Source organism: Pollachius pollachius (assembly GCF_949987615.1).
Source record: "Pollachius pollachius genome assembly, chromosome: 3".
Classification (NCBI taxonomy): Eukaryota; Metazoa; Chordata; class Actinopteri; order Gadiformes; family Gadidae; genus Pollachius; species Pollachius pollachius.
The window spans coordinates 20,703,328-20,716,166 of NC_136936.1; the positions used below are offsets into that span (position 1 = coordinate 20,703,328).

General features: G+C 43.3%; 1 protein-coding gene across 1 annotated transcript; it reads left to right on the top strand.

The window, feature by feature from the left end:
* Positions 1–6,352: 6,352 nt before the first annotated feature.
* lhx1a (LIM homeobox 1a) lies at positions 6,353–12,104 on the top strand (the record flags this gene model as incomplete). The annotated part of the gene is made up of 5 exons (XM_079732038.1): positions 6,353–6,522; positions 8,009–8,232; positions 8,439–8,722; positions 10,418–10,583; positions 11,725–12,104. The coding sequence occupies 5 exons, from the start codon at positions 6,353–6,355 to the stop codon at positions 12,102–12,104; spliced, it is 1,224 nt and encodes a 407-aa protein (XP_079588164.1).
* Positions 12,105–12,839: the final 735 nt, after the last annotated feature.

Here is a 12,839-nt window from a genome sequence, read left to right on the forward strand (position 1 = left end):
CGTGAAGGGGCCGAATGCCTGGTGACTACTTTTCCCCACCCCTCGTAGCTCAGTATAACGCCGGGCTGCCGTCGGCCTTAAATCCCCTTTGCTCTTCCCCAGCGAGGAGCGGCTGACGTGCGACACGCCGAGCCGGGCGCGTTTTTGCCTATGCATTAGCCATCTATTTCCCGCGGCTGACACCTCTCCAACATAAAACCGTAAGGCAGAGGTAAAATATCTCTCTCCTGGCGAAAATAAAGCTTTGTCTGCCTGCTGATCTATTGGATATAAAAATAAAGCCACGGCTTTGATGCCGGCTTTACACTATGCGCAGGTTGCTTTTTGTGCACACAAAAGGCAAATGAAGAAGAAGTGCGGGATTTCCCGCGTAGTGCCCATGGCTTCCCGCGGTTCGACGCGGTTTCATCTTTTCATGGACCCCCGCCCCCCCCTTCCCTTTTTTTTCATTCCAGGAGTTAATTATGATGGCGTTTGTTGATGACATGACAAGCAAATGTCAAAAATATCTCCGCCAGAGTGCAGCTCTAGTGAAAATAATAGTGTTTGCGTGCATGCAATTCACGTTCTCGGTGATACATATATAGGCCGCTTATTGTATTGTTTGTATCACCAAATCCATTTTTTCTCATGGCAAACGAATAACAAAATGAGGCGCAAATTATTGTTTAATTCATAATGTTCACGTCAAATGCCATTTATAAAGAAGTACACACACACACACACACAAAAATTGCCGCCTAGAGGTCCCTGAAATGGTCCGGCCGTGGCAGTAGTTATACGACGCCCCGGTCGCTCCAGCCTATCTCCCCACACGGGCTCCGCAGGCTTGCGGGCTTTTCTTTTTTTTCTTTTTTTTTGCAGGCAGAAATCTGCTCCAGTGCTGCACGAGCTATCTGTCGCTTTTCAGCCGCGCAGAACGTCCCTAGAGCATTGCCAACTGTGCGATAATATCTCAAAGGGAGTGGTTATCGTCACACATTATATTAGAATCATTAGTGATTCTAGCCCTTTCACCCCTACTGCAGAATAAGCGCGGAGCACCATTAATCTGAAGTGAGGGACTGGGACGGGGGAAAGCCTGGCCGTTCTCGCTTTTTGGAGTCACGAGGGCACAAATTATTTCTAAATAGCATACGCTATTGTTTGCTGTAATTTTCGCACAATGCACATTTGGGCCTTCCCTTAGGTCCTACATAAAGAAAAAACCCTCCGTCCCTACGTTACAACCAGCGCATCACGCATGGACGTAAACGTGCACAGTTCTTATTATGTATTATTATGTCTTATTATGTGTTTGTTATTAGGCCTACCACCAAGAACAAAGTCCATAATAATGTACAAACATTAAACTCTCGTGCTTGATTCGGCCCCCTTGACGTCCAGAATGAGTCGTTGAGCTCGAAACGAGTGTGCGATTTTCTTTTCCACTAAACGGTATCGACTTCAGATGGGATATAGGCCCCAAGTAGACTACTCCAGTTGAACTCCTATTTATTCCGAGAGGTATGATGTTATTCTGATGGAAACCTGCAATCGACATCTGCATTGAGCCATAGATTGAGTTGTGTAGGCCTATCTGGTGAAGGGACAGTTGCTATAGACGCGTGTAAACGGAATTGAATCTGCAAGGACGGGAGTTGAAAAGTCGTGTAAATGTTTATGTAGAGTTGGCTCCGTCCGATAATCCATGATGTTAACGTTGGCACAATCTGACGTGAAGAACTCCGTACTGAGGACAGGTGTATTGACGTATGGGGTCCTGTCCGCTAAAGGAAGAAGAGAGCCAGGTCACCCGTGTTGAGTTACAGAGGGGTAGGCTGCAGTCATGCAGGCCTGTCTGTCTGTGTGATGACTGCGAGCTGCGGTGGGGCCGTGTGCCTGCTAAGTTAGACAGACTGACGGACAGAACAGGGTCGCGGTCACTTGTCCTGCAAGCAGGGAAAATATAAACGACTTCAAATGCAATCGTAGCCTACATTTTAAATAATTGGGCTTATGAAGAGCTTTTTTACTTTTCACGTTATTCTTAGTCGAACAATTTTGTGGGCGACTGTTTTGTTTGTAGGATTTATTATTTATCAAATAGGCTTGCTTTAGTGTATTGTTATTAAAAACAATTGCATATGCTTGCTATTATAGGCTTATACCTTTGACAATCATTTTTGAGGAGTGAATATAAGCGATTTTGCATATATAATGTGGTTTTCGTAAAATACACTTATTTTTTTTAACATTCTCCTAACCAAGAATATCGGTTACATTTGTGCGCACATGCTATGTATATGAATAATAAGCTAATTTTTGTTAAACATCAGGTGCAGTATTTAGACTATAGGCTAGAGTGAAACGCGCAACAGCAAAACCACAGTCCCAGTCACACACACACAGGATGTGTCGAGTCGCGTCTGTGTGTGTGTGTGTGTGTGTGTGTGTGTGGGGGGGGGGGGGGGGGGGGGGGGTCTCACGCCGGTCCTCCCGAGTCCATCCAGCGGGGCGCCCCCGGCGGGACCCGGTATGCTCGGTTGATCAAAGCTTCAATCTCCGGGCTCATATTTTACACTTTATTACCGAAGTAGCAGCGTGTCTGCGCAGTTCACAATCACAGTCCAACCACTTCTCACTGGAACAGGAAAGGACAAAAATAGCAGCAGGACACATTTCTAGGAAACAGCCAAGTATATGATGTTATGATTGTCCTCGATATATATATTTTTGGATACAGTAAAACCTATAGGCCTAAAGTCCTCTAGAACATATTGGATTGATGTTATTCTTAAAGCTGGTCATTCGACTTGTTATATTTAATTAAATTAATGTAGCCTAGACCTATTATAAATTAAGTAATATCCGTGATCTTTACAAATCAAATGCGTTGGTTTAGCGATTTTTTTTTGTCGACCCCTTACAAAAACCGAACCCCATGGAAAGTGTCTGTAAGAAACGCTGTATGCAAAACCACGGTAGGCCTACTGCCAGGTTGCAGGCCTGATGGTGTGTGATTAAAGCGATCCCCACCACGTGGTTGTATCAATATGTTAGCAGTGGCCCTATCGAGTGGGGACAAATATGAACTGAACTGGGAAGCGGTGCGTGTGCGGACTACTGATTCTGAACTCGCTTTGGGTCGACGCATTACGCAACGATGTTTTTTTTAAAAGGCGTCCGAAAGATGGATTTCATAGGCCTACTCACTAAAACATAAACACTTGACGACACAAGAGTTAGTGATCGTAAAGCCCCTACATAAAGTGTTTCTGTGATATGCCACTGACCTACTGATTAAAATGTTTCAGTTATATTTCCAAATAATGCTTTAAGAAAATATTTAATTTGAGATACTGTGTGACAATAGGGTCGTATTAACGCTATTTGTAAACAAAAACATTTTTGTTTTCATGATTCCATGGATGTAGATGTATTTGTGTGAGGACATATGGGACATCAAAAATCCATTTATAACTTAAATAAAACGTAAAAGCAGTGTAGGCCTTTTGGTGAGGATTACATTAAGGTTAAACCATTTTTGCATGTGTATATTTGCCTTGAAGGGTGTTGAGATATCCTTAAACCCATAGCTTATATTTTGATTTCGTTCTATTCGTGGATTAATTTGCTTCCGTGAGCAGTTTTACGGGTTTATTCTAAATCAGAGACAGATTATCCTTAGTGACAGACTATCGAGTTATCTTGTATTCGCATAAAAATCACGTCACCTTTCTTGTTTACTGCCCTTTTTTTATTTATATGGAGCTTGTTTTCCACGCACGCGGCCTTATGCCTTTGGCTACATGTATTTGTTGTAAGTTACTTTCCAAATTCAAAAGAGATGGCATTTAGGTATAAAGCATACATGTTCAGCTGATCACTGTGAATAACTGAAGAGAACATCGGTGACCTCTGTGTCGTGGGGTCTGCCCTCTCTCTCTCTTGCTCTCTCTGCCCCCCCCCCCCCCCCCACACACACACACACACACGCACGCACACGCACGCACGCGCACACGCAAACACTTTATCTCTTGCTCTCTCGCTCTCTCTCTCACCGTGTATCCTATCTATCAAGTTAAACATGTTATAGTTAGTTAGAGCATTAAAATCCCATGTTGACTGGACGTTCAATTCGTGTCTTTTTAGTAATCAAGGGGGTGGCGGGAAAAACACCCCCAGCACTTGGCGAGCAGCTGTCACCATGTGATGCGTAGCGCCGGCCGTGGCCTTGCAGACCGCGCCTCTGTCTGTTTTGCATGAGAAGTGGTCCATATGCAAGAGGAGGTATCGAACTATTGATTCTACATGATAGGACGCCCTTTAGAGCAGGCGACTGAAATACGGAATACTCGTGCAGCAGAGGCCCATCCATACGCCCTCCATCAGAGAAAATAGAGAACATGTAAGTGCATTCTTATTTTTTTTTATTTATTCACTTCGTTATATCCATTTTGTCATCTGCCACAAATTTATAAATGAACATCAACTCTGTATCATCGTATCAGATATTCCAATACCGTTCTCCAATTAGAACTAAACAACAATGATTGGATAATTGCTAAAATAACATAATATCACCTCAAGACCAGGAACATAACATAATGGGTACGGGTTGGATTATGTGAACGCATAAGAGCAATAACTTTTGGAGAGTTTCATAATACCCATTAGGCCTACCAAATAACATGCATGCGAGTGGCAGAAATAACTTTCGTCCGAATGGAAAAAACAACTCTTCGAAAATCACAAATGATCGGTGTCCAAAATGTAATGCTAATGGCTCGTCGTGTAGTGAATATTTGACGATACTAATGATTCTTGCCAAAATGTTTATCCTGCCAACCTCGGGTGGTTGTTAATGAATGCGAATATTAATTAATTAGCCTACTAAACACGTCCACAGAACCAAAGACAATGCAGTATTTTGCATTTCATATGCCTATACATATGAAGGCAATCGGCTACTCTAACCCTCAAAAATTCAAATTATGAGAATCGAAATGTAGTACTAATGGCAATTGGCTACAACAATACGGAACGGAGCATCAGTGTGGAATTATGTGCGCGCTTGCTTTCCCAAAATGACTAAATAAAAACGGCGTTATGGAATGGCTTTCCCCTGTTAGTTAATGTCATCACCTAGATAAAGGGCTACTTCTTCAAAATATTATTTATCTCCTGAGTGTTGAAATTGCAACAGGCTACAAAGCGCAACGTTGACTCGGTAGGCTACACTGGGTTACCTGGGAACCCGGCACAGACTACACGGCACTCGGAACTGAAATAAAACACATTTTTAATCCTAACGACGTGCACCATATCTACCTTGTTGTAGCCGTCCTGATGTTCCCGCGCCCACGACCGAATTTTATCACCTGAATGAAGCGCGCATTTTCCTGGACGATCGTGGTCGACTCCTTCCTCCAAACACATTCGCTAGCATATGACAGTTTCAGGGAAATTTTTTGAATTGGTATCTTCAGTTCAGCATAAATAGCACGGTGGTGCCCTGGCTGTGCTTTGATGGGATAGCTAATGGTTACTTGGCATGGCGGAGCCCTGATTGGTCTAGTCGCGTCCTGACGTCACCAGCCTGTGAATAAGGCTGGCTCTTGTGCTTTCAGGAGCATTCAGAGTACTGGAGACTGAAAGACACACCGTCAAACTCAGAGCCTAGATGTCACACTTGTCCTAGAATTACTACAGGCTTGTTTTTTTGCCCATCATACACTGGACATCCGAAAGAGCTGGAGGAGACCTAATTAATTGATCGTTTTTTTTAGGTTTTGCTGTTTGTTTCGACCGAGAGTTGACCAGTGGATAAGCGGCCATGTCTCACTACATCCATTTTTTTTAGTGGCATGCGTGTCTTGTAGGACAGTATCGCCTACACCACATCATTTAGACGCCTTATCCTAAAGTACAGACATCGTCGTGTTCTTTTCAGCACATGCGTCACTTCGAAGACCACGGAGACGCACGGTTGATTGTTTTCTCGTTGGAGGCGATCTGTTTAGCGTTTGGTTTCTTCATTTGGTTAGGTCATATTATTGTGTATAGTGGACTGGCCCGCGGACTGGCTTGCTTGAGGACGTCTGGGTATCCACCGCCGCCGCCCGCTGCTCTGGACGCTACCTCCCCGGTGGGAACGTTACGCGCGCCGGGAGAAATCCGTGGTGACATCTGATCGACTGCTGGTTTGAATGCATTGACCTGGGGACTCCGAGCCGAAGGGAACCACATAGTCGGACGAAACAGTCGATCCTCGTTCGTCCTGTGCTGTTGATTTGTTGTCGAATCAAACAGAGAGAGAGGGAGTGAGGGAGGCGATCCACGTTATCACTGTGGGTGCATAACCAAAGTCATGGTACACTGCGCTGGGTGCGAGAGGCCTATTCTGGACCGGTTTCTCCTCAATGTTTTGGACAGAGCGTGGCACGTCAAGTGCGTTCAGTGCTGCGAATGTAAATGCAACTTGACTGAGAAATGCTTTTCCCGAGAGGGAAAACTGTACTGCAAAAACGACTTCTTTAGGTAAGCATACATTGAAATGTGGGCAGCCAAAGTGTTTTCTCCCCTTGCATTGTTGTTGAGCGTTCTTGACAGTTGTATTTGTTTCCTAAGGAATATAAAAATACAGACATTTTTAATCAGCCAAACTTGAGTTTTGTAACCAAAGAAATATAATGCATCACATATAAAATATTGTTATATTGATTTTAGTAGCTTGAATTTGGCTTGAATGAAACTATTCTGTTTTCACACCTTTTTTTTTCAAGGCCTTAAATTTCTGTTAATATATAGACTCAAAAAATAAAGTGCCGTTGCATTAACTCCACATAAGTAAAAAACGCTACGTAAGCCTATCTGGCAGGATACAATTTACAATTTTGTAATCTTAATGTATGACCAACCTGTCCGTGCCTGTAGGCGTGAATGAGTATTCGGAGTAGATAAGCTTTGATTAGTACGCTAATTAAAAGCTTGTTAATTTGAACGCTTACGCAAAACAAAGGGCATCAGTTTTTACACGCGTGTGCCTGCCTCACAGTGGGGGGTTTTCAAGGAAATCGCACTTTGTTTACAAAATCCAACGTGCCAGGGAAGCCGTCAGAATCAATACTTGACCAAGGCCCAAAAGAAAGAAGTGCAGTCGCACGGTGGTAAAACGTCTGCACAGCGCCGTGTGTGTTTGCACAGTTCAAGTGAGAAGGACGTGATAAGTGGATTTGAATAATAAACTAGTTTAAAAGATCAAGTCCGCAGACAATGCAATCACGGACTCACAGCCATCAGGCTTTGTACGCCATTCAATACACATTATTTCACATTCGTCTAAAGAAACCTCCATTACAATTAAATACAATACCACGTATAGACATACATGTGTATTTCTTTGAAAAAACCTGTTTATTTTTTTGCAGTGTAAACATTCATAGTGAAGGCATTAACATGCAACATAGACTAAAAGATAACATGGCACACGGAACATTTCTTATTCCAAACGAAATAATGTTTTTCCACAAGATTTTTTGTTTCAAATCCGTTCAATACTTGTTTGGATTTAAATATCAGCTATTTTTAATGTGTTCTTATGTTGAACTCCGTTATCCAAATCAGAGCCAATATGCCTGTGTGGTAATAATTCCAAGACAATAATACTGAAGCATCACATTAACAATAACAGCAGAAACATCACCAATAGGCTACTACTTATAGGCCGTATCTTAATCAGTATCATAATATCATAAAACAAAAATAATCTATATATAAATATGAAATATCTATAAAATATAAAATAATACGATTTAATAAAAATCAGCTTCATTCGGACTAATGCGTCGAGAGATCCCAAATGTGTTGACGCGTAGCCCTGCTACGGACTGTCTCGTGAGTCACTTGCAAGGGGAAGAGATGGATGACGGATGGATGACGGATGGATGGATGGATGGATGTGAATTGTAGCATCCGACTGTTCATGGTATAAGAATGTTTAACCGAAAAAGTATGTTTTCCACAGAAGGTTTGGCACAAAGTGCGCTGGGTGTTCCCAAGGCATCTCACCTAACGACCTGGTCCGGAGGGCGAGGAACAAAGTGTTTCATCTCAACTGTTTCACCTGCATGATGTGCAATAAGCAGCTATCAACCGGAGAAGAGCTCTACATTATAGATGAAAACAAATTCGTTTGTAAGGAAGATTACCTAAACAACGCGAGCGTTAAAGACACCAACCTTCTCTCAGGTAGGCTTACGGATTGCATTGCATTTCTTTGATTGCATGTTCATAAAGTCAGGCAATTACATTTTCAATAATTAAATAACGACCAAGGGCACTATACGAGTAATTCTACATTTAAATTGTGTGCATCAAAATACTTATTTTGTTTGATAACCAGTCATTTCTGCCTTATACATATAAATTCATGTTTTATTGTTGTGCTCCCGCAGTAACGGCCTGCAGCGATCCGAGTCTATCGCCGGATTCTCAAGACCAGTTGCAGGACGACGTCAATCTAAAGGACTCAGAAATAGCCGCTTTGTCTGACAAAGAAACGGGTAATAACGAAAACGACGACCAGAACCTCGGCGGTAAGCGACGCGGACCTCGGACCACCATCAAGGCCAAGCAGCTGGAGACACTGAAGGCGGCGTTCGCGGCCACGCCGAAGCCCACCCGACACATCAGGGAGCAGCTTGCCCAAGAGACGGGGCTGAACATGAGGGTCATTCAGGTAAAGAACGTTTAGTTTTATAAATGTTTTACTATTTGATCAGCAGATCTCAATGCCTGTTTATAAGTGAGTATCTGTATTCGAGTCGGCCTGTGACTTTGATGACTTCAGAGGTGTGTGGACCCACACCCTGCATCTCATGTGTTGGGGGTCGCGCTTGTGTTTTATGTAGTGTATCTCCCCCCCAGCTCAAACGCGAAGGGTTCTGCGTGTGCGCTTCTCTGCGCTGGGGGGGGGGGGGGACGCTCAGTCAAAGGACTGCCAAGAACAAACCTGGTCAAACGTCGTCAGCTCAAAACATAAAAAGAGGGATTTTCTTCAAAATTGCATTGTCACATTGAATTCATTAAGCTAAGTATTGGCCGTCGCGGAGGTATATTTGGAAAGGGTCATTTATATGGGTATTGGCGCGCACCGCGGGTAAACAAGCCAATTGGCGGGGGAGCGTGTGGAGTGATGGGAGTCTTGGCAGAGCGTCGCCGTCACGTTTTGCGACCACATTTAGCCACGCTGTTACCATTTCCAGTGGAGTGGAAAGGCAGAAATCTGTCTCAGGGTCTTCAGATTGACTCTGCTTTGTTTGATTTACAGTGTGCTCGTCAATGTTCCATGATAGGCTTTATAATGCTCTTTAAAATAAGGTTATGATATAACAATATAATTATGGTAATAATAAAAAAATAATATTAATATAAGTAGGCCTATTATAAGAAGGCCTATGATATGATGACTTTACATATTCTACTCAAATTAGTCTACATGCATGTTGTTATTATTAAAAATGTAATGATACCAATTTTAATAATGATAATAGGCCTTAATTAATAATCTTCATCAATAATCATCCTCTTTAATAATATGAATAAGCTATTTGAACGTTGTTGTCCTATTTTTATACTTATTATAAATGTGGTTTTAAAACCATAGCCAACTTAGTCTATGTTGAAAGTAGCCTTTTCACCATAACCTTTTAAATAACCTTTCCTTTTTTCTATTCAATTACTTTTTTTTTTTTGGGGCGGGCGGGGGGGGGGGGGGGGGTAAAATACAAGGTAACAAAACGCTAACATAATTTTTTTATTAAATGGTGATTCACAATATCTCTATACATTTCTATAACCCCCCCCCCCCCCCCCCCCCCCCCCTCCGGCGCGGGATGAGAGTGACTAGGTTAACAATGCTCTCCAGACCAGTGAATATTGGTAACCACCCTTCTAATGGATGTTCATTTGCAAAGCAAAATCGATTTATTTTATATGCCAAAGCTATAATTCCTAACATCTAATTCGGTTTTAAATATTTCGCCGAACTCAAGTCCAGGTGTTAGTGGTCAATTTTCTCAAATCAAGCAATGCTACAATAGCCTACAATCTTTTTTGGTTCATAACGATAATAAATTTAACATTTGTTTATAACGTATAATACAGGCCTATAACATCGTTTGACATGCAGTATTATTATTGTTGTTATAAGTGTTGTATATTGTATTGTTGCTGTTGTCGTCGTTGTTAGTATTGATTACAAATATACAATTATGATTAATTGTACTTTTTTGGTCAGTAAAGCCGAGCTACAAATTCCTAAAATCATCATCAGATTACAATACTACTATGGCCAAAATAGCGATTCAATTGCCCGTGCGGTTGTAGTAGGCCTATCATTTATGAAAGTACACGTTCTGTCTATGTTGTTTAGGTATGGTTCCAGAACAGGCGCTCCAAAGAGAGGCGCATGAAGCAGCTGAGCGCGCTGGGCGCGAGGAGACACGCGTTCTTCAGGAGCCCGAGGCGTATGAGGACGTTAGTGGACAGGCTCGAGCCCGGCGAGCTCATTCCGAACGGCCCCTTCTCTTATTACGGAGGTAAGAGGCTAAATGCACACGCGCCGATCGTTTTTATAGTCAATTCATATTTTTTACATTGTCCGTTTAAAAAGTAGAGTGAAACAGTAGGAAGACGAACCTCTACACATTTCAACCGTTTACTTGGTGGAATAATTAATGGTCCCTAGGATGACAGCCAGCCAGTAAGAAGGGCGTTTAATGGTTATGCAGTGTGAAGGAAGTCCGCTAACCTACTTAGCACCAAGGATGTTGACAAAGCACTAAAACAATTGAAGTTAGAAATGTTAGCAATTATGTATTGTTGGTGCTATTTCCATACAATGACACATGGGCTCATGAACCTTATTAGGTTTGTTAATGCTGTAGGAAATCGATCCTCGTGTTTATGTCATCAAAATATTGTTAATTAGCGAAGTAAAGGACATATTTGATAAATATTATATTTAAATTAAGCAAGTACATTTCACTTTGTTATTTTTCCTGTTAATATTTAAAACAAAGTTAAATGAAAACTTTCCTGATCCACAAAAGTATTTAAACACATTTTTACTTCATAGCACACCCTCCTTTTATGAAATATTTGTCCTGATACATTTTCAACGTATGGGTATAAGTACCTAACATTTGTCCTACTTCTTGAAGCTAAAGTCTAATAATATTCTCCTGAAAAAAAGTAATGGGTCTCCATAGGTAGGATAGCTGATGAAAAAAAAATATTTTAATTAATTTGTGGGGACGTTGTTCTTCCCACCCAATTGCAGTTCTGATTTAAGTGTTACAAGCTCTATGGCCAATTTACCAGGGAGGGTCTCTCGCTCTCTCTCTCTCGCTCTCTCTCTCTCTCTCTCTCTCTCTGTCTTCTCTCTCTCTCTCTCTCTCTCTCTCTCTCTCTCTCTCTCTCTCTCTCTCTCTCTCTCTCTCTCTCTCTCTCTCTCTCTCTCTCTCTCTGTCTCTCCCTCTCTCTCTCTCTCTCTCTCTCTCTCTCACTCTCTCTCTCCCTCTCTTTCTATCTGACCCTCCCTCCCTCCCTTCCTCCCACCCTTTCTTAAAACAATCAGGCTATTACTACAAAACTAAATAGATCCTCTGTTCAGCAACCTCTTCCCCAGATTGCAGCCATTGTTTCAACACTAATACTATTTTTCCCGTGGATTTGCAGATTATCAAAGCGAGTACTACGGCCCGGGAGGAAACTACGACTTCTTCCCTCAAGGGCCCCCGTCGTCCCAGGCCCAGACCCCGGTGGATCTCGCCTTCGTGCCCTCCTCGGGCCCCACGGGGACCCCACTGGGGGGCATGGAGCACCCCCTTCCCGGCCACCACCCCTCCAGCGAGGTGCAGCGCTTCTCGGACATCATGTCCCACCACCCCGGGGACTCCCCCAGCCCGGAGCCCGGCATCCCGGGGGCCCTGCACGGCCTCTCCTCCGAAGTGTTCGGCCCCAGCCCGCCCTTCACCTCGCTCTCGCTCAACGGCAGCGGGTACAACAGCCACCTGTCCCACGCGCCCTCAGAAATGAACGAGGGCACGGTGTGGTAGCTCCCGGGGGGACGGAGGGGCCGCTGGGAGAGGGCCGCGGAGCAGAGACTCACCAGAGAACACAGGGAGCGCGTCCAGGACACGGGGCACCGGGCCGAGTGAGGGAGGCAAATGTATCAGTTTGTTTTGGTTTTGTTTCGGCGAGTAGGAAGGTGTCATTTGGTATTTATTTATTTATTTTTTGTGAATTCACTTGGGGGTTTTATGTGGCAGAGTATGGCATTAACACCGGATGGATGGTCTGAATACGTTTTTTATTTTTTGGTATTGTGTCTAATGTCTGGATAGCATATATATATTTTTTTTATTTTCTTCTCATCGAATCCCCAAATTGATTGATAGGGAGGGGGGGGCGGTGTCCTGAGAGCCGGACCCTTCATGACCCCTGTCAGCAGCCCAGTGTAGCAACCCAACCTCAAACACTCAACACTGGGAAGAAAAATACAACCTTTTCAAATCTCCCTAGTATGTTGTGAACACGGAAACATCATTAGCTACTGTCAACGACTTGGGCAGCTTTACCAGAGAGAGAGAGAGAGAGAGAGAGAGAGAGAGAGAGAGAGAGAGAGGACAGAGGGCTGCTTGGGGTCTGACCTGGCACTGGAGGAGAGCAGAGCAGCATCCAGACTGCTCACGGCAACGTGTCCCCTGCACTCAGAAGCTCGTCAGACCTCTTTGCCTTTAAAGGCTCTGCCATATTGACACTTCAAACAACCTTTTGACACTATGTATGTT